The 23821-nt window shown below is 32.1% G+C and overlaps 1 protein-coding gene across 1 annotated transcript in view; it reads right to left on the bottom strand.

Annotated features, from left to right (window-relative positions):
- Positions 1-22775, bottom strand: part of LOC121124037 (uncharacterized) — a 33885-nt gene extending 11110 nt beyond the window's left edge. Inside the window, exons 1-4 of the mRNA XM_040719135.2 lie at positions 22336-22775; positions 14403-14553; positions 8318-8366; positions 62-5848 (exon numbers count right to left, since the gene is read on the bottom strand). Of these exons, the coding sequence (XP_040575069.2) occupies positions 62-2174 (2113 nt within the window). The 5' untranslated portion in view covers positions 2175-5848; positions 8318-8366; positions 14403-14553; positions 22336-22775. The remainder of the gene's footprint in view (positions 1-61; positions 5849-8317; positions 8367-14402; positions 14554-22335) is intronic.
- Between the last annotated feature and the right edge of the window lie 1046 nt (positions 22776-23821).

Genomic DNA, 23821 nt, shown 5'->3' with positions numbered 1-23821 from the left:
TTTGATCAAATCAATATCGGTTTCTTCTCTTCAGATCAACTTCAGTTGATCATCAAATCGCCCTTTTTATTGTCAAAACCAAATTTGGGCATTGACATTTTCATATCAAAATCGGGCTTCTTCATGTTGATATCAAAATTTGGCTTCTTGAGATTTATATCAAAGTCTGGTTTCTTCATTTTTAGATCTGCATCAGCATCTACAGAAAAATCTGGCTTTTCGACATTGATATCTACATCGGGAACTTCGACATCGACGTCCAAATCTCCTTTCTTCTTTCCAAAACCAAATTTGGGCATCGACATCTTCATATCAAAATCAGGTTTCTTAAGGTTCAAGTCAATGTCAGGCTTTTTCAGATTGATATCAAAACCTGGCTTCTTCATTTTAAGATCTGCATCGATATCTAACCCTGGTTTCTTCATATTCAAATCAACATCAGGACCATCGACATCAATGTCGACATCTCCTTTCTTCTTTCCATAACCAAATTTGGGCATTGACATTTTCATATCAAAATCCGGTTTCTTCATGTTCAAATCAATGTCAGGCTTTTTAAAATTGATATCAAAGCCAGGTTTCTTCCCTTTGAAATCAGCGTCAGCATCAATATCCAACTCTGTTTTCTTCATCTTCAGATCAACTTCAGGGGTATCGACATCAATGTCAAGATCGTCCTTTTTATTGCCAAAACCAAATTTGGGCATTGACATTTTCATATCAAAATCGGGCTTCTTCATGTTGATATCAAAATTTGGCTTCTTGAGATTTATATCAAAGTCTGGTTTCTTCATTTTTAGATCTGCATCAGCATCTACAGAAAAATTTGGCTTTTCTACATTGATATCTACATCCGGAACTTTGACATCGACGTCCAAATCTCCTTTCTTCTTTCCAAAACCAAATTTGGGCATAGACATCTTCATATCAAAATCAGGTTTCTTAAGGTTCAAGTCAATGTCAGGCTTTTTCAGATTGATATCAAAACCTGGCTTCTTCATTTTAAGATCTGCATCGATATCTAACCCTGGTTTTTTCATATTCAAATCAATGTCTGGCTTTTCAAAATTGCTGTCAAAGCCGGGGTTCTTTATTTGTAGGTCAGCATCGAGGTTAAGATCTGGAGCATCCACTTCACCATCAATATCTCCCTTTTTCTGGCCAAATCCAAATTTGGGCTTTGACATTTTCATATCAAAATCAGGCTTCTTCATTTTTATATCAAAGTCTGGTTTTTTAAGCCCAATATCAAAGCCTGTTTTCTTAATTTTTAGATCTGTGTCAGCATCAATATTTAAATCGGGTTTCTTCATATTTAAACCGATATCAGGACTATCGACATCAACCTCAATATCTCCCTTTTTCTTGCCAAATCCAAATTTAGGCGTTGCCATCTTCATTTCTAAATCAGGCTTCTTCAAGTTGATATCAAAATCTGGTTTTTTAAGATTGATGTCAAAGCCAGGTTTTTTCATATTAAGTTCAGTATCTATTTCAACATTTGGGGCATTCACGTCAACGTTAATATCTCCCTTTTGTTGGTCATATCCAAATCGGGGCTTTAACTTGCTCATATCGAAATCTGGATTTTTCCTGTTCAAATCAATATCAGGTTTTGTAATATTGATATCTAGTTGTGTTTCCTTCATTTGCAAATTTGTATCCGGAAATTCGTGTTTTTCTCCATGTAAATGAATATCAGAGTTTGAATAATCACCATAATCAATAGAATTTATGTCTAAATTTCCCATTTTTATTTTTTCATCGAGCTCTTGCTGTGGCATATAGAAAATAAGTGACATTTCTCTCATTTTTTTTTCCATGTCAATTTTTGCACCTTTTTTGTCAATATCGTAATGTAATATACCAGTATATTTATTTGGATATTTATGAGTGGGTTTCAATCTATGGAATTTTTGTTTTTCGGTGACGGTTAACTCATCATACATTTTCGTTTCAAAATTACTGTTTCTTTTTTTTATAGGTGTATCGATATTAACATCAAAATCCATGTCAACTTCCCCTTTTATTTTACTAGACCCCAATTTAGGCATAGGTATCTTCAAATCCGGCTTCTTCACGTTCAAATCAATTACAGGCTTTTTAAGATTGGCATCAAAGCCAGGTTTCTTCATCTTAAGGTCGGTATCCACATTTACTTCTGGTTTCTTCATGCTTAAATCGACATCTGGAGCATCGACATTAATATCAATTTCTCCTCTCTTCTCTCCCGTACACAAATTGTGACATTGACAATTTCTTACCGAAATCTGCCGTACTCATATCAACGTCAGACTTTATAAGATTGCCTGGCTGCTTATTTATTTTTATGTCTGAATCTGCATCGATGTCAACATCGAGTTTGTTTATGTTTAAATTTCCAGCCCTTATCTTTTCTTCAAGGTCCGGTATCGGCAATGAAAAAATGAATGACATTTCTTGTAATCTTTTTTCCAAATCCAAGTCATCTCTTTTTGTATCAATATCGTAATGCAAAATACTTGCATCTTCCTTTTGATCTTTATCCATAGGCATTATTTTTCTGAATTTCTGTTTCTCAGACACTGTTAATTCTTCATACTTTTTAGATTGGTCATTGATTTCCCTTTTTTTGATAGGTGTATCGATCTCATAACTGACATTAGGAGTCTTAGCATCTTCTGCTCTAATACTTTTATCAACAGAAGAAATCAAATTCGTCGTTTCGTTGTCATTTTCATGTTGTAGATCACGTTTTTCTGGATTGCAACTATATTTCGTATGACTTTGCTTGAGATCACTTACTTCAATTATTTTACTTGTGTTCACTCTTGCATTCTTACTATCTTCGCTTATATTTATACTGTCTGGCTTAGATAATTTGACGTAATTCTCATTTCTACTCATGGGGGCTTTTATGAGGGTTTCATCAGATGATAATTCCTTTTTTTGGGGTTTAGCTGGTGTGTCAACTTTAGGATCGACACCTGGCACAACCGAATAATTATGATTGCCTGGATAATAAATGTCGCGATGTCTTATCTCATGAAGCTCGTCATCAGACTTTTCTTGTTCTTTTGAAGCTCCATAATTCATGGGGTCATCCTTTTCCATATTTAAGTTATCTTTTTCAGTTACTTTTTTCAGTTTGATGTTAGGACTTGTTTCACTATAACTTTTCTTCTTCATTTCACGCTGAAATTCTTGTTTAGTCATTTCAGACGATTTTTGATACTCTAGTTTATGAAGGTCAGGCGATTTAGGCTTTGCAGGTGTGTCTATTTTAGGATCAACATCAGGTAGGTCCTCTTGACTATCTATGGTAGTAAATTTATTCGATGTCGAAATCGATTTAAACTCTGAATGAATCTTTATTGGACTTGAAGAGCCTTCCTTAAGAGTAAACTTGCTTATTTTTTTGAATTTTGAAGGTTCCATGACCATACTTCTTTCATATGATGTTGAAGTAGTATCTCCACCTTTAGGTTGAGCCGGTGTATCAATCTTTGAATCCACAAAGGGAATTTGGTGAATAGACGATTTGATAGCCTCAGAGGTAGGAAGCCTACTACTTGTCTCTGTAAAATTTTTACTTGCAACTTTAACTACATGAGGCTTATAACCACTTGGTTCTGCGTCACTTATCATACTTTTTACAGTACTAATTAAATTCATTTTATCAATAGGACAATCCCCATTAAATTTCATGGAAATGATTCTTTCTACATCTTTCCTATCAGCATCCACATTGTTATCCTCTTTGCTTATAGTTAGAGATTCCCCACTTCCTTTCTGAAGGCTATTCAGAGTCTCTTTAAATTGTTGAGTAAATTTCTTTGAATCGAAGTCATCACTAGTATACACATGCAGGTTTATTTCTTTAACCACATGTGACTCAACATTACTACTTTGAATTGTTGGCTTCTCTAACCCTGCCGCATTAATCATCTCCTCTCGTAAAATTGAAGTGTCGATTGGAAGATAACCTGATATTTTTAATATTATATTTCTCATTTTGCGACCATCATCAGACTTGGAGAGAAAAGTCTCAATTTCAGCCAATTTACTACTTCCAGGTTGAATTCTTTCTAAGGAATCGTTCATTTTTTTTCTGAAATCTTTCAAGACAAATTCCTTGGATTCGTCAACTCTTAAGGTAAGATCTCTAGAAGTGGCTGAACTGTTTGATAACAACTGTTTATTACCTTTAAAATGGTCCCTATTAGTTTGACGATTATCTTTACTTAGGGTAGTAACATGGGTATTTACGCGCCGTTGTCCCAATCTTAAAGCTTCGTCCATTTTTTTCTGAATTGTGGGAAGATCTAATGGATATTCCCCACTTATAACCATAATAATTTCTCTGGTTGTTTTTTTTACGTTACTAGTAATGGATAACTCCTTACTACTACCAGGATATAGTTCCTCAAGTGCTTGATTCATTTTTTGACTAAAGTCAGTGATATCGAAATCTACTTGGTCGCTCATGGATAGTTTAAATTCCCTTATCTTGATAGAAGCAGACTCTGTTTGATGTTTATTTTCTATATTGAAAGATTGTGATCGTTCTCGACTCTCAGTAGTAGTAGTAGTAGTATCCAGAGAAGATTTTTTACCATGCTCAAATTTCTTAGATCTACGAGTTAATGCATTGTACATCTCTTGTTGTAACTTTTGAGAATCAATAGACTGACTACCACTCTTGAGAGTCAAAGTGATTTCCCTTTCCAAGTTTCCTTCGTTAGACTCCCTTGTTTTAGAGTCAATAGACATATCCTTACTACATCCGGGCTGCATCTCCTCAACACATGTCTCCATTTTATTTTTAAAATCTTCCATATTAATATCTGTATTGCCACTTATTTTCATAGTTAACACTCGAGTTTGCATTTCAGCACCATAAGATTTTGCACTCCCACCTATCATTTGAGCGGATGATGTTAACGTTGGTTTAGTATTCAAGACACAAGTAGATTTAGGTACTATTATTTCATCTTCAACTTCCTGATTCAATGTTGTAAAAGTCTTATATGATGATGAAGGAACACATATTTCCTCAGTCACTTCTTGTCCTAAAGGATTCAAGCATTCCCTCACAGTTTCATTCGTAACAACGACTTCACTTTTTCTAGGGGCTTCAATAAATTTTGATCGGGTGGGCTGTTGAACTTTAGAAAACATTTTTTTCTCCTCTTCCAGAATTTTCGCTCTTTCCGATGACATTTTCTCCTCCTTAACGTCATCATGGTTATCATTACTTTTCTTCTTTTTGTTAATAATATTTGTGGTAGTTCCCCCTCCACCAGGTGTTACCTCCTCACGATTTTTGTCCTCTGATTTATACACTGTAGTTTTACCATCATTGGTCACAGTTTTAGTTAACCGTGAACTATAATTACTAATACTAGATTTACCTCCCCCACCAAATTCTCTACCATTACTATCCTCCTTTTGTGAGTCATTTTCTTCCTCCTCCTTCGAAAATGCGCTCACAATTGCGTCTGTAATTGTAGATAATCTAGAAGAGTCCACATCTTCATCTTTCTGGGAATAGTCCTCCTCTTTCGTTCTATCCAATTCGCTACTCTGTCGAATTGAGATTGAAGAGAACGGCTTTCCTTTGGTATCTTCTTCTTCTTCTGTAGATTCGAAGGAACTTTTCTCGTTCACTTGTAGCTTTTTGTTTTCGGAACTCGCCATCTTATTTAATATGAATTAAAATAATAATAATAATGTCTTGGAAAAATTACAAAATAGGCTCTTTAATATGCGGCAATGTTTATATTATCTTTTAAAAAAAAATTAAAAGCTGCACTCTATAAGCAATCACGATCTGAAGCAGTACAATCAGTTATGGCGATGAGAGAATCTGAAATAAAAATTGAAATTATAACACTAAAACATCATTATTTTTAAATAAAAAAAAGGAGGGGGGGGAGACTGGGGATAGTTACAACAGGTCCTTTTTCATTAGCTACAAAGAAACTACACCCACTAAATTTACGTTACTATTGCATATTATAATAATCCAAATTATTATGGAAAAAGAATTAATAGGGCAAGAGTGTTTACTTAAAGTAGTTTGTAATCAAGGCTTCAGAGAGTGGCGCCGAGTTGTGCGGGAAAATAATACAACTCCAAGAAGGATCACTGTTTATTACCCTTCTTGGAGTAATTGGCTATTATTAATAGAAAAAAGGGAATGAACTTTGTTTACTTAGTTGTACCTTGACATCCACCTATTGAACATTCTTATGTTACAGGTGTGCGCGTCTAAAACTGAATACTCCTTTAAATTTGACGCCATGCACATATTCGTGATTTTATTGCGTTGAAACCGGTTTACACTTCGAAGCAAGAGTCTTGACTAGTTATAAATTAAAATCCAGCAAAATATAATTAGCAACAGGTAAACAACAGCCGATAATATGGAGAGATGTCGAGTCGCAATTTTAGAACTTTCCGCGCGGGGAAAAACTCCCACTGAAATTGCATAGGTTCTGAACTGCAGCCTCACCACCGTTTACAGCGTGGTAGCCAAAGGGACTCCTGAGGCGACCACAAGATCTAATTCAATGCCTCGAAGGTCGGACGAAATGGTTGCTGCCGTGAAAAAGTATTTCGAGGACAAGAGAAGCAAGGTCACAGTCAGCGGCCTCTCCAGGGAGTTGAACGTCTGCAGGAGGACCATGGACCGGCTAGTTAAGAAAGATCTTGGCCTTAAGGTCTACAAGATAAGCCCTCAAGCCTGTAGACAAGGAAAAACGGCAAAAATTTAAAGGAGTGTTCAGTTTTAGTCGCGCACACCTGTATACGAATTTCTAGGATAGATTCCTTCAATCCACGGTGTATTCCCTCCCAAAGTGGAGTTTGTAGTAGGGATAACGGTTAAGAATTTCGAGATGTGTGTTCCCAGCTTATGAGAGAGGTTTCTCTTTTTAATTTATTTTTCTATTTTATAACCGGGAATGTCTTGATTTATTTATTACTAAATTGAATACTGTCACAAAATATTTCTTTAAATATCCAATAAATTTTTTTCTCAAAAAAATTCTCATATACTATTAGTATTCGTCAAATTTTCGTAGAGATGTTAAATCAAAACGATGTTGAAAAGTTTAAATAATACATTTTGAAAAAAACTTTTTTTTCGCAGTAATGCAATCAGTTTTTACAATAATTTATATCATTAAAATAATGACTTTTCCAATTTTTAGGGGAAAAAATTTAAAAAGTATTTTTTTTTTCGTTAAATCGTTAAATTAAATTTTTTTTTTTAAATTTCAAATATTTATTTTTCCAAAAAATTTCGATAATTCACCCAGCTATTCACAAAAATTATATTTTCTTGAAAAAAACTTCAGAAATCTATAGCCATTCTCAAACAATTTCAAAAATACACAGCAATTTAGAAAAAAATTAATTCAAACATTAAATTTTTTATAACAAAATTTAATCAAATTTTTATTAAAAAAAATCAAATATTAAATTTTCAACTAAAAAGCAAACATTCCCTAATTTGGTGTGGGGATACAGTCCCTCCAGCCCAACCCTTGCGGACAACCCTGATTGTGGCCCTTAGTTTTTATACTTGCAACTCGTTCCTCTATACCTGAAGTGTAATAATCATATCCTCCAATAAAACTTAAGTCTCCGTAAAGATCGGAGTCAGTTCAACATGTTCTGCAATTTGGTTTATATTATTTATTGTTTGACAGGTTAAGGATCTACAGGGGCTTGTTGTAAGAGTAATCAGTGATATATAAGTAATAAAAATATTGTTATATCATAATCTGCTCTAATACATTGAATTTAATAATTGCAAGGAGTAGTTATGTACATAATCTTTGAAAAATATTATTTAACTTCCAACTCAAAAAAGAGTTTCTAATCAACTGTTGCATGCAACCATCTTGGGTCTTTTTTATATTTATATTATATAATATTGGTATTGGAGTGGTACATTTTTTATGATAAATAAAAGCTCAAATCTGACTAATCGAAATTATTTACAACTGATTTTAATTTTTTTTTTTTTTTACATTTTGATCTCCCTTCAAGGATAACGTCAGACACAATTAATCTCTTCTATTGAATAAAAACAATACAAAAATCAAATTACACATTATTTTTTATGAGATTAAATAATTCAATAAAACATGGCTCATGTAATGGAAAATTGTGGTTTAGATTCTTCAATTTGATTAAAATGAAAACAGCAGATTTGATTAATTGAGGATACGAGTATTAACAGTGACATTTCTTTCCGCTAGTCTCCAAACATATAAATTTACATAGATGATATTAAGCCCTAAAAAAATGTAATCATCCATTTTACCTGTGAAAACCTATCTCTTGTTCTCCCAATAGAGTTCCGAACAACTTACCTAAATTCAAAATATAAAATTGATATCATTAAAATTAAATCATGATACTATTTATTCATCATTAAAACATATTATTTATTTATTTCCATAATTTAATCAATTTGATTTGAGTAAAAAGAGACATTTCAATTTATAGTATGAATTAAAGTTCCTTCCATCAGAAAATACACATTTTAGAATAGTAATTTTAAGAAAATGTTATGTTCTCATGAGTGGGAACATGTCGTGTTCTGTAGATCCTTATCCTGAATCATGGACTTGTCGGCCCTTAATACATATAATACAGACGACTAAGTATATACCTCCTTCAACTACGGAGATACCATTTGATTTAAAATTGCAGAATTTTTAACTGCTAAATCAACAAAATTATAAAAATACTTGCCAACGTCTAGACCTAACTTTATGGTAATCTACCCTAGCAATTTATCAATGGTATCTACTCCATATTTTCTGAAAGTATAATGTATCACTTAGTTCCATAATTTCTTTTTAATATTGTCAACTTGTAAGTTTCTGTGAGTACACAGAATTTATACACCTTCCCAAAGTTATCCTTGATAAACTTTAATGGTCATGTGACGTGTAAATTAAAAAAAAAAAAAATTACTTTTTTTTTTTTTTTTAGATCTCTCAGTCTTTCTAGATAGAACTGTAGATATTATATAATTAATTAATTAACACACCCATTTCAAAACTTAACCATTTATTAATGAGTATTAAAAAATACTAGTAAAAAAGTTTATATCAATTCCAATCAATTTGGTTGCTTAAGTATATTTAAAACTCAAAAGTAAAAGTGTGTCAAAATGGCTTTTCCTTCTTTCTAGTGTTAAAAAAGGTTAAGTCAGTCCCCCGCGACGACCTTGAGGGGTGTTTTCCTTTCAGTTATATCATATAAAATAATAATCAATCCTCCTTATTATAAACAAAAATAAAAAAGAGAAATATTTTCCCCAATTTTCACATTTTCGGGAAAAGTTCAATGGAAAATACAGAAAGGACGATAGGACCTTAAACAACTGGTTATGGACAAAAAATGGGACCAACACAGCACGTTACTGTATATTATGAGGGTCCGCAAATGATAATCCATAATAATTATTTTTTTTTTTACGTTTTCAAGTTGATCCATCATTTCTCTACTACATATTTAAAAAATTCCAACTCGAAATCTTGAAAAATGATATCATGAGACGTGCACTTGTGAGGATGGTCGAAGTAATTTATAGAAATAATGTGGGTTATTTTTTGTTTTTTTAAGACCATTCTGATATTATAAATTATTACACTCACATTTTTGGTTAAATGGGAAATAAAGATGGAAGGTAACTTCAAAACTTGATGAAAGGTTAGAGAGTACGCTTCACAGACGTTAGTCAAAATTGGAGCTTAAAATTATGACGCCACTTAAAGACTCATTTAAACTATAAAATATTGGTTGTCAACTTAACTATTCGCAGAACCTCATATGTATCCGTCAACAAATAGGCCACCACGAATTATTCGTCTCAAAATGGAGTCCAGGTATGCGAGTGGTCCATTAAAATCTGAACACTTTGAATTTTAAACTTCTACAAGATATAATTTATTTAATTTAACCATAGAATTTGAACAAAATTAATCATGTAAATAGATGCATGTCTGAACTCTCTTAGTCACTATTGTAGGCCCTCTTGACGGCAATAATGGCTTCCAGGTGGTGGCGGAAGGCCTGGCACCCCCTGAAAGAAGCCCTTTGCATCTACTTTTTTTATATCTCTCTGGTATGAAACCTCTAATATGGGCCCTCATGGACTTGAGGGAATTAGCCTGGGATGTTTTCTTAAACTCCTCCTTGCCCAAATTGGCATTTTTGATAGAACTCTTCTTCCTCTCTACGTTTCAGACTTGCTGACGGGGTAGAAGATGGTCCTGGAGATACCCAACTGCTTAGAGTCCACGAATGGAAATTCGTCATTCACGTTCAAGTGTAATTTTCTCAACTTGTACGTAACCTAGAGAGCTCAGGTTTTGTTTTGTAACTAATTTTTGATGCTTTAATCTATAGAAATATGAATTAATTTCAATCATTTAACCTTCATTCATTATTGTGAATGGTGTTCAGATTTCAATAGACCCACCCGGTGTATGCATATGTAATCTCTGAGGAATGGCATGTGAATTTTTCACGAATTATTGTCAACTTCTATCAATAAATTATTCTGATTAATCCATGAAAAGGTACCACAAATTGAACTTAAATAGTAGCTTAAATGAAAGTATACGTTGATATATCATACGGTTAATATCCGGAACAAAATAGTTGCATACAAACAAATGAAGGTAATAGAGTATAGCTAACATTCTTGGGTATCTTAACATATTTGAATTGAATTGAATAAATCCAATGATTGAACGAAATATGTATTAAGATATATGATTTAAAATAATTAATTGGACATTGTTCTAATATTTCAGTTTTGTTGAATATTATTTTTGTGTTACTTCACTCCCTATATACTTCTAATAAAACTCAACACAAAAACAAGCTAGAATGATTTTTTTTTTGCAAAATTTTACGTGTGAATCCAACGCAGCTGGCAGAAAATTTAATTTTTTGGAAAAAGTTAAAATTGAAGTATGAAATTTTTGGAGGAAAAAAATTCAAAAATCCACTGCTCTAGAAAAGTTACACTTTTTTAGAGAAAAGTTTTAAAAATTAAATTTACAGAATAATTTTTTTTCGAAAAAAAAAACTCAAAAATCCCCAGCTCTACAAAATTATTTAATTTTTTTGAAAAGAAAAAAATTAAATTTCAAGAATAAATTTTTGGGAAAAAAAAAATTAAAAAATCTATGGCAATTCTCAAAAAATTAAATTTTTTGAATTTTTTTTCAAAAATCCACAGCTGTTAACAAAAATTAAATCATCTGAAAAATAAATTAAAAAATTAAATTCCAAGTTTAAAATTTATTAGAAAAAAATTTCAAAATCTATAATTATTCTCAAAAATTTCAGAAATCCAGAGCTTTCTACAAAAAGTTAAAATATTGAGAAAAAAATTTATAAATGATATTTTATTCCAAAAAAAAAACCCCAAAAAAAATATATATTTCATCTTGTGCAGACGCCTTTGATGAAAATATTATGTTGTATGTATACGCAAAGTTAAAAATTAATGGGCATTTTCTTTATGTTTGCTCAAGATTACTTTTATGTTGACGCACCACATCAATTACTAAAAACATTTATAATCCTTTAAAAATATAGGTGCAGCTTTCACTCGTATAATCTAGAAATCAATGTTGCTATAACAACCTTAAACCTTCTTTTCTTGAAAAAGTATATAGGAAAGTAAAAAAAAAAAGAAGTTATTTTTACTTTTGATTCGTGTTAAATTTATATAGGTACATATATATTTTAATTTACAAAAAAAATCTTTCAAAATAGGATTGCGAAATATTAAAAATGAAGATTATTGAAGGAAAAATATTAAGTCTTCCACTATTCATTGAAAAGCACAAATGAAGAGTTTTATCCTCTTCGCTTCAATGGGGATTCCGGGCATGATTTATCCATTAATGATTAAATCTCCTCCCTTTTTTGATTGAATTTATCAACAACTTCCCTTTTCCATGCTCTTTTTAACCTTGAAGTCATTTGCAGTCTTCTCCATTAATATATCCTTTGCATATTTTATTTGTTCATCAAATTATCCTAATTGTGCTTTTCAAGACCTCTGGACTACGGTTTATTTATTTATTATACACCATGCACCATGCTAAAATGCTCTTTCAAATAGTAATTACTCTTGTATTTCAGTTTCACAATGTTTAATATGATTTTTAAGCATTACCGACTACGCCATGTAATGATGGGTTAAACATTATCTGGTTAACTGATAATATACTGTATTGGACATACTTTTTTAAATATAATATACAGGTATAATATAATAGTTATTTATACGGAAGTTGTATATTAATAATATACCACACCGACACTCTTTTAAAAACCCCAAGTAGAGATCCCTATCAGAGTGAAAAAAAGTGCAACAGTTTGTATCATCTCTGTAGAAGTCTCGAGTCAATTGCGATACCGGTCTTGTCTTATTCATTCAAAAGGAAACGAAACTATGAAGAAATTATCATTTACCCTCTGAGATCAATATATTTGTTGGGTTTGAGTTTAAAAATACTAGATTGGTCTGATACCATTATGATTTTTGGTGAATCCGAACAACTTAGGTTCTTAAGAGAAGTTTGGTATGGACATGAATCAAGGAAAAAGTTGGTCTGGATTCGTCTTATTCAAAATCCGGTATAAATTGATTCTTTAGATGAATTGTTGATGAACTCATTTCTTTTTTTTAAATTGTGAACAATAACGTCATCTTTATATTAAACTTGAATTTCTGTGTGTCCGGGTTCACAGCCAAACCAATGAATGGATCTTGCTGAAATTTTTTCATAGTGCTTCTTAAGACTCCAGAGACGGTAGGGTAACTAGTGTTTTGTTGGTCCTTATTTAGGACCTAGGACTGCGGTCTAGTCCAGTCTCGCTTGTTGGTCTTTTAAGATGGTAAAATCGAAATTTCGTGACATCTATAAGGGTGTGTGTCCTTCTTTCTTTTTTTAAATTATTCAATTATATATTAGTAGAAATTATGTAACTAAGTAGCAGTATACTATGTTCGTCTTATATCGTATTATAATTTTTTATAAATATTATTTTTGCAAGGTATACGTAATAATCTTACAAAAATCTTATAGATATTTCATATTTGGCTTAATGAACCATCGATAGTTGTATAAAAAGTATGAAGGACCGACAGTCATAAGCACAGATATGGTAACATTTTTTGGGCTTCTACGCCATGGCAGCTTATAGTATAATAGTATTTTCTTCAAAACGAATTTTGTTACTAACAAACGACTACTTCATATAAACAAAAAATGAACACCGTGAAATGCTAATGATTATTCTCGCTGCATGTTGGTATGCATCTTTGCAAAAAGATTATAAGGTTTAGAGAAATATTTATATATATAACAAAGGATTTTGACATTTGAGCAAATGACAGTTCAACGTTCAGCTCTTGAATATTTTTTCTTCCCTAAACCTTATAATCTCCTTAAAAAACACACACATTGATAATAATTATTAAAATTTAATGGTCTTTATATATATATATATGAAGCGGAAGAGCTCATAATTAATTTTAGTTTCTTAATGCTCCGGGTAACGACAAGCAAACCTACTAAATGTGTTGCATAAATCATATTTGTACAACTCATAAATCAGGAGTATGGTGAAAATAGGTCCATAGATTTAGACTGAAACAATCGGTCTACAGTCTAAAATTACGGACATTGACAGAAAATATCGGTCAAAATCGTTCTACATAAACGCCTTTTTTTGCCTTAGACCAATTATCCACATAAATGATCCACAAAGATATTTTTTTAATTTATAAAGATTAAATTCTAACAAAGTTTAAATATTCAAAATCAAAATGAGTCTTAGCTTCTTTGATATGATCATTTCTTTATTTTCTTCCAAATTAGTATCGTGTAAGAATAGAGCATTACTGTACATCGGCCCACAATTATTTAAAATAATTACTATTAGGTAGTTTAAAAAAAATAAAATGGAGGTCGTATAAAATATACCTTATTCCCGAAAAGGGCCTTTTTGAAATAGATATAAATATGTATTTCTAATGATCGACACAGTCTTGGAAAAGAGACATAAAAAGATCCTTAAAAATATTATAACATTAGTAAATACAAGAACCAGTCATACAAAAGGCCCAAACGTCATACACAGAGAATCATTTGTTAAGGGAATGTTAGTTTAATTGGGGTAGATATAGGGTTAACAACTTAGTATGAGTGTGGGAAAGAGAAGGAAAAACCAGGGATTAACGGACCCACAATAAAGGAATTAATTCATTAACTTTTTAGAAGCATAACCTTCCACCACGCCATTCATTAGTCACATGTTAGGAAAAGGGAATATATATTATACAAAGAGACTTGTTGGATACATACTGCTTCAGCTAATATTTGTATAGCTCTGGGAATCACTAAAAATGTCGGGCAAACTTTCACAAACGGGATGAACTTAAAACTGTATAGCACAGTATTTTTTTTTTCCTGTTGTTCTTGTAGAAGCTTCTTCCTTTGAGAGCAATCGACCAATCTATAAAAAGCGAAATAGGATATAATAAAAACAAGTATTTAAATCTAAAAATCAATATTTTCATTTGTGCGAGAGATTAAGTGCAAATAATATATGAAAAACATAACGTCAAAATACATCAATTCAAACATCGTACAAATCTATTTGGAATAGTGATGCATAGTTTTGTGCCTAGTCCTGTTTTCCCGCCTTAAAACTACCTCTCCTTTGGACTATCAGTACTAGAACTGACGAAAAGAAGAAGAAATAATGTTGAGATACGCGTCATCAATGACCGAACTTTATGCATTTTAGGGCTGATATGTAGGACAGGGCCGAGACTGAACTGAACGGAACTCCAGTCCTAAATAATAAGGACCGACGACACAAGAGTAGTGATTAGAGTGAAAAGAGAATTTAAACTACAACTTACAGATCAAACATTTCCTGCTTTAAACCTTTCATTTAAATAAGGAATTTAACATTCAAATTGATTTTCTATTATTTTTATGAAGAAAAACATTCTATATATTAAAAAATAGGACTAAAATTTGAATTGAACACACTGAGTCGTTATTCATCATTTTTAGTCTCGTTTGTTTTTTTCAGAATTGACTATTGATATCTACGTCATTTATTTACGGTATTTTTTAGGATTGAATCGGTCTTTATATTTGACCCATCAACACGGAAGACACCTAGAAAGATTTTTATCAAAACTAGTGTGGATTACATTTGAATTCTTCGACGAATGATTATAATCAATTTCTATCAACAAATGATTCACCACTAATCACACTTAAAAGTAGCAAAAATTAGTCGTAACAATAAACGAATGACTAATAGATAGATAGTATTTGAAAGGGGCCAATATAAGTCTCCTAAATAAATTAAAAGTTTTAAACACAAGCTAAAATTCTTATATAGCATAACTCATCCCAGAAATTTGAATAAGAAGTCTATAATTAACTCGAATATATCAATGAAATATTAGGCTGTATATACAAGATAGTCTAGATAAATTGGGAAACCATGTGGCCTAATTTAATGTATCCGATGCTTCGATTGGATCTAGTTCGTTCGTTATAAGCCTTTAAAGATTCTCTAATTTATCGGGACCACCCTGAATATATGAAGTAAATAAATAAATTATCCTTTTCTTGATTCATGTTCAAGATTGCTTTTATATTGACCCACCACGTATCAGATCTAAAATCCTGTTATCGGTCCCTGAAAAACGTCTCAAATTTAAGAATACCCTCTCAAAAGCATCACTTAGACTCATAGTAATATAAGTAAGTAACCAGAGGGTACGTCAAAATGTTAGGACCGCTACATCCATACAGAGTATATTTATTGGAAAAAAAGGGAAATGCAATGTTAAAACAATATCAAATGTTACTGATGAAACTTGTTTTGTACATTTAGAGTGTCATTATATGTATATAACTACTAAAAGCAAAGTGTACAAGTTGCATTCACAAAATAAGATGAATAATTTAGAAATACTTGTGATGAAATAATTGAGTTGATATATTAATGGTGTATTTTTTAACTTATTTGATGAAAATTATAAATAGAACACTTTTATTCAAGTCATAAATTGAATCATTATTGAGGGCACCGCCGTCATGTCGGCTGATAGTTTATATTTGTACAATATAAAATTGACAAATTTTCAATAAATCTTTATGAAACTTCATCAAATGCGTTTAAGAATACAAAAAGACTTAACTCCTACTCTACTTGATGCTAATCTTAAGTGATATTTGAATTAAACCTATTTAGTAATACGTACTGAAAATCTCTTCAATATGGTAAAATTATTATGATCAAAAAAAATTGATGGATGACAGATGAGAAAAGTAGGATAATTAGAGACAAATATCAAATTATTTCCATTGTAATAGTTTAGTTTTTAATACGCTGTTCGCAGACTGCGTATCCCGATCCCATGATATGTAAGGGAACAACGGGACATAGCTGAGCACTGCAATCATTAATCTAGCAGAATGAAAACGCCAAGTCTACGATATTAAAGATCGTAAATGGAGCTGGATCCGCATATTTCTATTGTAACAGTTAATTTACTGTCTACAATATAGAGAAAAAAAATTTTAAGTACATATATAATAACCTATATTAAATAGATACAAGGGTTTGATATATATATATATTAATAAAACACCCATTAGAGGGATTAATTTTTGATGGACAGTGAGGTTAAATCCCTTCGGACATTCAATAGTTCACCAATTTCCTTAATATTTAATGGAAAAAGAGTTTTCATTGTTATAAAACTTTTCAATTCCCCAAATTGGCCGACATCAACCATGTTGACAACCGATGGAAACACTGTATTGATAAAAATTATATGTTGCATATTAATAAGTCCAAAATGTTCCCCTCCTATCTGCGTATGTACCCCCCATTTTTGATTCATATTAAGGAATCTCTAAATTTGTTCCTAATCAATAAAAAACACAATACAAATCTATCTATTTTTATGGATTTTCGGTAGATATTACTTGGATTTACTTGAAATATCAGTGTTTATCATTGTTATCAAGTAGTATTCAATGCAATAGTGAATTCTTTTTTGTTTGTTTTAAAAGCCATTTGATTGAGTTTTATCAAGGATGTATTGGGAATTTGTTCATTTTATGTAGTAAAACATCAACTTTGAATCCCCAAGATCAAGTCTCCTTGAATTATGATGCAAATTATAACTTGAGAATGCACTATAAATGAATTGTTGATGACGTCAGTTGCTTTTTTAATTGTAAACATGTCCATAATAACGCCATATTAAATGCTTTACCTAAATCATATTTATCCAACTCATAAATTAGGAGTGGGAAGAAAATTGATTCACAATTTGAAAACGATTAAACTTCGGTCTGAGATCCTGGTCTGGACCGAAATATCAGTCACAAGGGGTATAGAAAAATAACTAGAGACCGTACCAAAAAAAGAAATTTGGCCTTGGATGAAGTCTTAACGCTTGTGCACACTATGATGTGAAAATTACTTCATCCTTTTAATTCTAATCCTCCATGGGGTTTCCCTCTCTTCACAGTTTCTAATTTGATTTTTAGCATAGCTGAGTATTAGCACTTTTAATAGAAATGAAATTGTTACAATGAGTAATCGACTTGACAAGTCATTGATTACATAATAAGTAAATAACTTTTATGTTGTAAAGGCAAAAAATTCCTCCCTTTTTCCATTTCCCAAAAAAAAACCAGGAAAAACAAATTCATATGCAAGCTCACAAGTGAAGCTCATTGGAATTGAGCCAAATAACTCAAATTAACATCCATTAAAACTTTCATTAGTTGTTTTTCAATTAATACAACATCTTTTCAGATCGTCTATCCCTTAAAGTGCATCGTTACAAATAAAAAGTGCCAATTTCCATGCATAAATGTCCGTTGTACATACATGCATTTTTTTCTCATGTATTGAAGTTATTCGCAACCTCTTACAAAACTTACTTATTTTTAAAAATATCAAATCAGTTTATTTGTAATATTATTCTATGAAGAGTTGTATAAAATATGAACTTAACGCGTGTTGGACTTGTTTCTACTTGGTAGTTTGAAGAGTGTTTTTTATTGTGCAAATCTGTTATGATCAGTATACTTAAGCTCTTGAAGAGAGAACATTAATTTATAAAGTAATCATGAGTGGGTGTGCTCGTCAATGACGAATAGAAACAATGAAGATTTTTAGAAGAGTTGTAAGGATTTGTCATTGTTGATATCAAGAGTAGAATTGAGGATTGATTTCAGAGTAATTCCTTTCTATGTCCTAGCTAGGGACGGGATTGGCATTTTTATTTATTTAATTGAGCTCATTCCTGCTCTCCTTCAAAACATTTTGCAAATTTTGTCAAGTCATTGCTTGATCCCAGATTTGTTAACCATAATTTATACAACTCTACTTACAGCTATTGTTGGATCAGTCCTAGAACTAATTTCCTAATCAGCCCCCCTCCCCTTTAAGTCTTTTTTTTTTTGCCTTTTTTTCGGTGCAATCATTTTTTATCATTCAACGGTCTAAGGATCAATACACCAGCCCTTCAGTCATAGCTATCTTTTTATTTTCTTCGTTCTTAGCTAGGATGGAAGAATATAAAAACTAAAAAAGTAATTAATGATAGCAAGAACCAAAAAAGTGGAAATCCCATTGAAAGAGGTTATCCAAAAATCGTGAGTGTAATTCAAATAGGAAAGTCTATGTCGGCAACTTTGATTGACGACAAATCTACTGAAAAATATCACTAAATAAATTATAGTGCTTCTTATTCGCTAATACGTTTGAATTTTCAAAATAGAAATAAATCATTCATAGGATAACTTGCTGATTACCAACATATACTTTTTTTTAAATGCATGCTAAAGATGATTTTGACAACTTTCGCATCCCTAGTTATGACTTGCGATAAAACTTCAACAACCGACATGATCTAGTTAGTAGTAACGTCATTTCAGCTGATGTAATAGTTACCAGGACCGCTCCTAGGACTGACATATTTTATTATAACTGAACTGATAGTGCAGCAGTCTTTTTAAAGCGATCCAACACTATCGATAGTATATTCCCCCAGCTCTCATAAATAAAACAAAAGTATCATATATATTCTTCGTTGATCAGGTCTAAAGTACGTGCATTATACTCAAAAATTAATAAGATGCAGTGTGGACGACATACGATGAATCAGGCAATTAATCCTTATACAAGGGTGGTCTGAAAAGTTTCCGACCTACCAAATATACTCCCACAACCAGATAACCCCTCCAAATAGTACTTTGCGTTTTTCGCTGCAAAATAATTGTTCACGAGACACTTATTGTTTTTGGCTCAATCACTCAGAGTAAGATTGACTTAAATGCCTCAAATTTGAACACAACAAGCCTTTATACCCCTGTTATTGTTTGAATATATTTTAAGTTTAGATTTGCTAAAAAAAATTATTTAATGACAGCTGGATACTGGATTTTTTTGATTTTTTTGTTTGTCCATTTTCACAAAAACATTCACATCAACGCACTCAAACGACTGTTACATAATAACAACTCGTCCAAAATATCTTAAACCTAAGTAAGTAAGTGTCAACAGATGTTGTATAGACTATCTTTTATTTACGAGTGCTACCCTTTTCACGTTGAAGTATGAAACTTTTCAGATCACTCTCGCATCTGCATCATTATATTGTGAAAACTTTATTTAGAGAGCAAAAAAAAAAAAAAAAAACTTACTGCAATGATTTGACTATAAATGAGCTTTAAAAAATAGGATAGGTAAGATTGTAAATCGTCTTCCTAGAAAGTAGAAAAAAATAAGTAAGGGATTTTTTTTTAGAGACAATGACGTTGCCTCGTTTTTATCATTACATATATGTATTATTTTAGCGATTCATAAACATATTCAATCACTGGTCAAGGTCTCCCCCCCCCTTTCCCTTACTGCTAAGCAGCATTCTTTTTTCCCAAGTTCCTGGCCTCATTTCAACAAAATAACAATAACAAACAAAATTGCTTCATCATGCAAAAAAAATATATACATATATATAAAATGGCAGAAGAATACTTAATGTATGTTTTAAAAGCAAAATTCAATTACAACAGATGGGTTGTGTGATACTCTTGGGCGTGTCCTGGCTTAATTTGATAATAATATATAATATTTGCAAAGGAAATTGGTTGTCTATGAGAAAATCAAAGACCAACATCAGTATAATATATATGTATCCTCCTAAGCTCAGTGTGGGAATGAGCAACTAATGTGCTACAGAATTTAATTAAAAATAAAAACTTTGAGGCATATCTACTGGCCATAGCATAATAACATCGCAAGGCGAGCTAAAGAGTAGCAATTAATACAAACGAATTGAATGAGTGCTTGCGAGCGCGCATACTGAGGATAATTTCCTCACCAATGTATTACGTAATCCCAATTCTGTTAGCAAAATACAAATAAATATGTATGTTTTACACGATTCATCACGAAAAATTGGAGATTTTATTCGCCGTCCTTTCTTTTTCTACTTGAATGAAACACAAATATACATTAGATTTTTGAGAATACGGGATGATTGAAACACGCTGTATGAATTACGTAATAAAAGAAGAGAAAATAAGGCGTTGGCTACAAACATTTCTCTAATTTTCATATCCTTTTTTATAATAATGCTCACAAAAAATATCTACGTCTATAATTGTGATTGATTGAGAGTAAACGTGAATAGAACCTAAGAATAAAATATGAGTTCTGAAGCTTATTCTACGTATACAAATATCGAACTAATGTCTATATATATATTTATATAAGAACACTTGTAAAACTATGCAGTATACGAAAAGGCCTATTCTAGATGAAAGTCTCAAGGTCGGTGGCCTTATAGTATGAAAAACGAGAGGAGGAGGAGAGAGGAAGGAGAAACCTGGGTGTGTTACATTAAGAAAGCCTATTTTAACCTTTTTGACAGAATTGTGAATATTTGTATGTATATATATAACCCCTGAACAACCCGAACAGCATTGAAAGATAGAGGCACATTATTGAGATATATATATATGTACATCAGGTATATTACAGAGTTTGACTGCGAGGAATCCACGACTTTCTTCTAACCTTCAAGAAGAAATACAAATAAGTTGTGTTTGCTAACACTTGAGAAATTACGCCCTTACGAGAGAGTTTTTATTCACGTAAGTCATTGACAAAAGAGTGTATCTTGTAAATTAAGGGTATAAAGTTGGTCATTTTATCATCATCAAATTGAATATTCCAGACACATGCAAGTGTTTTGTGAGCACTCAAATAACATGAATCAAAAATAAATCCAAAAAAAAAACAACTCTAGGGGGTATCAGAATTGAACTACAAGTATATCTGATATTTCTTTGCCAATGTGTGAATTAAGTGTATATCAAGTTACGAGACGAAGGGAGAAATGATACAAAATATAATCTAAAGAATTATTCGGAAGGAAAGCAGCAACTATCGAATTTGTATTAAACCTTGGAAATAACAAATTGCTCTTCCATCCAGGTAAAAAATAATAAAAAACGAAGCAAAAAGCATTTAATAATGCAAAAGACAAGGGACTAAAAACCAGTATAGGAATTCATAAGAGTATTTAATCATATTATTTGATATACAGTCTTCCTGGCATACCTAGTCTCTAAAACAGAAATAAACTTCCTCATCTGCTAATAAGTAACAATGGAAAATGAACCGCAAACCCCTCTTATTTGATATTTTGCAAGGTCATGAGAGCGGGAGGGAGAGAGGACCTGAGGGGGGCGGAAGGAAGAAGAAGGGTTGCAAATACATTCTCTCACATCAACAAACTTAGTAGAGTATTTGTTAAAGCAAAGCAATTAAGTAATAGCAAGAGGAATGTCAACATATGAACACACACCGGTGGTCGTTGTTAATCTATTCTTCTCTTCTTTTTTGTGACTGACGGTGCATGCTAATAGTAATAGCCAATAATAGGAAGGGAACCTGGATGACGTCATTGGAGTGTTCTTTAGAACAGTATTATTACTATTTCAAGATGGGGTTTGTTACGTTGTTGATGGTGAAGCAGGAGGAGGAGCAGGGGGGAACATGCCTTCGTAATAAACACCCTTTCATGCAAGAGAGCGTGGTGCTGGTGCTGGCGTGCCTGACCCGCCTCCACAATAAGAAAAAGGAAGACATTGCAAACATAATAAACACAGGAGTAGGAGCAGCAGCCTACTACATTAAAATTATAAAAAAGAAGAAGAAATATGAAGAATTCTTTACCTTCGTTTTTTGGTCGCCTTGCCTCTAACTCTTGAGTCGTCGTGATATTAAGAAAAAAAAACCTTTTTTTCACACTATGAACTGTTTAGCTTCTGTATCCTTTTCGCAATTAGAATAACTTTATAATAATAACAACTTCATATACTATTGCATATATAAACTTGATGACGAATAAGTATGTTTATTTAAACGGCCTCTTCCTTCTTATCATGGCCTGTTCCCTCGCTACGTTCGTCCGACACTAACATTTATTTAAAAAAAAATTTGCGAGCAAGCGCGCACGATATATTTTTTTAATAATATTACAAACGTTTTTTTTTCATCTGAGGGTGGCTTCTTCTTCTTCCTATTCCTACTGTCTATATGGACACTGGAGTGACGTTGCTGTGTGCTGAGAAGGAGTAGTTACTAGGTAGTAGTCGTGACTCGTCCTCTGCCTCTTCTCCTCCTTCGTGAGTACAGTCCTTCTTGCGAATATTTAGCATAAGAAGAAAAAGCACGCTTAGTTAGAGCTGTTCTCGTTTGACTACAAGTTATGTGTTTCTCTTTCTTATTTGCCTTCCTCTTTAACAATAGCAATAATTATTATTATTGCTAGTATTCAGTGAGGCCCACGCTACGAGTCGGGAAGGATGTCATAGTACTTTTGGCTACACTCTAGTGGTGTTTTTGCTCTACTAATTAATTGGATTCGTGACATATTTACTCATGAAGAGATACATGATTATAATTAGACGAGAGAGCGGGATATGATGTTCCTTCAATTAGGATGTCTACTCGAATGTGCCCCCTTTTTATAGACTCCAAAAGTTAATGGGGGCTTCTCTTTACAGAAGCCCCCAGTCACACAATTATGCCTTTTAAATCATTTATGAACGGAATAATATAATTTATATTTTTTTATATTCTAGAGCCGTTGACAGAAAAGATCGCTTTATATTCTGATTGTATTTTCCTGTTTTCTTAGAAAGACATCTTTGAAATGTTTTCCCTGTTGTCAAACTGCTTCAAATTCAATTAAGCTTCTCTCATGAAAGTGAAAACAAAAGTCGAGAAAGGATTGAAAGTGTATGTCTTATTTGGCGTAACTTATTTTGTAAAGTACATATGTTGTGCGTTAGGATTTAAAAAAAATCTTGTAACAAGAAAGAAGGAAATCCCAATTTCTTTGTTTACCTCATAATTATACATACAAGCCAATATTTCGCGGACATATATAAGTCAACTTTAGGCTTATTCTTCAAATTACTGGGATGAGTGTAGATTCTCTAGAATTTTACTTAAAGTTGATAAGCTTTATTTGATTTGTGAGACTTATATGGCCCCTTTCCAATAGAATTGGATGTTTTTGCCCCTGTTTATTAGTTGCTAGGATTAAGGCAAAGGTTACTGATCGATTTTGATCAAAATTGTTATGAAGAGTATATATGGTCACAGTAAGAGGCCGATTAATTTTGAGGCATCAAAGTAACACAAAACGTACATA

The sequence above is a fragment of the Lepeophtheirus salmonis genome, chromosome 9, assembly GCF_016086655.4.
Source record: "Lepeophtheirus salmonis chromosome 9, UVic_Lsal_1.4, whole genome shotgun sequence".
Classification (NCBI taxonomy): domain Eukaryota; kingdom Metazoa; phylum Arthropoda; class Copepoda; order Siphonostomatoida; family Caligidae; genus Lepeophtheirus; species Lepeophtheirus salmonis.
The sequence above is the reverse complement of the archived record's forward strand: the minus strand, read 5'-3'. Positions and strand labels throughout refer to the sequence as shown.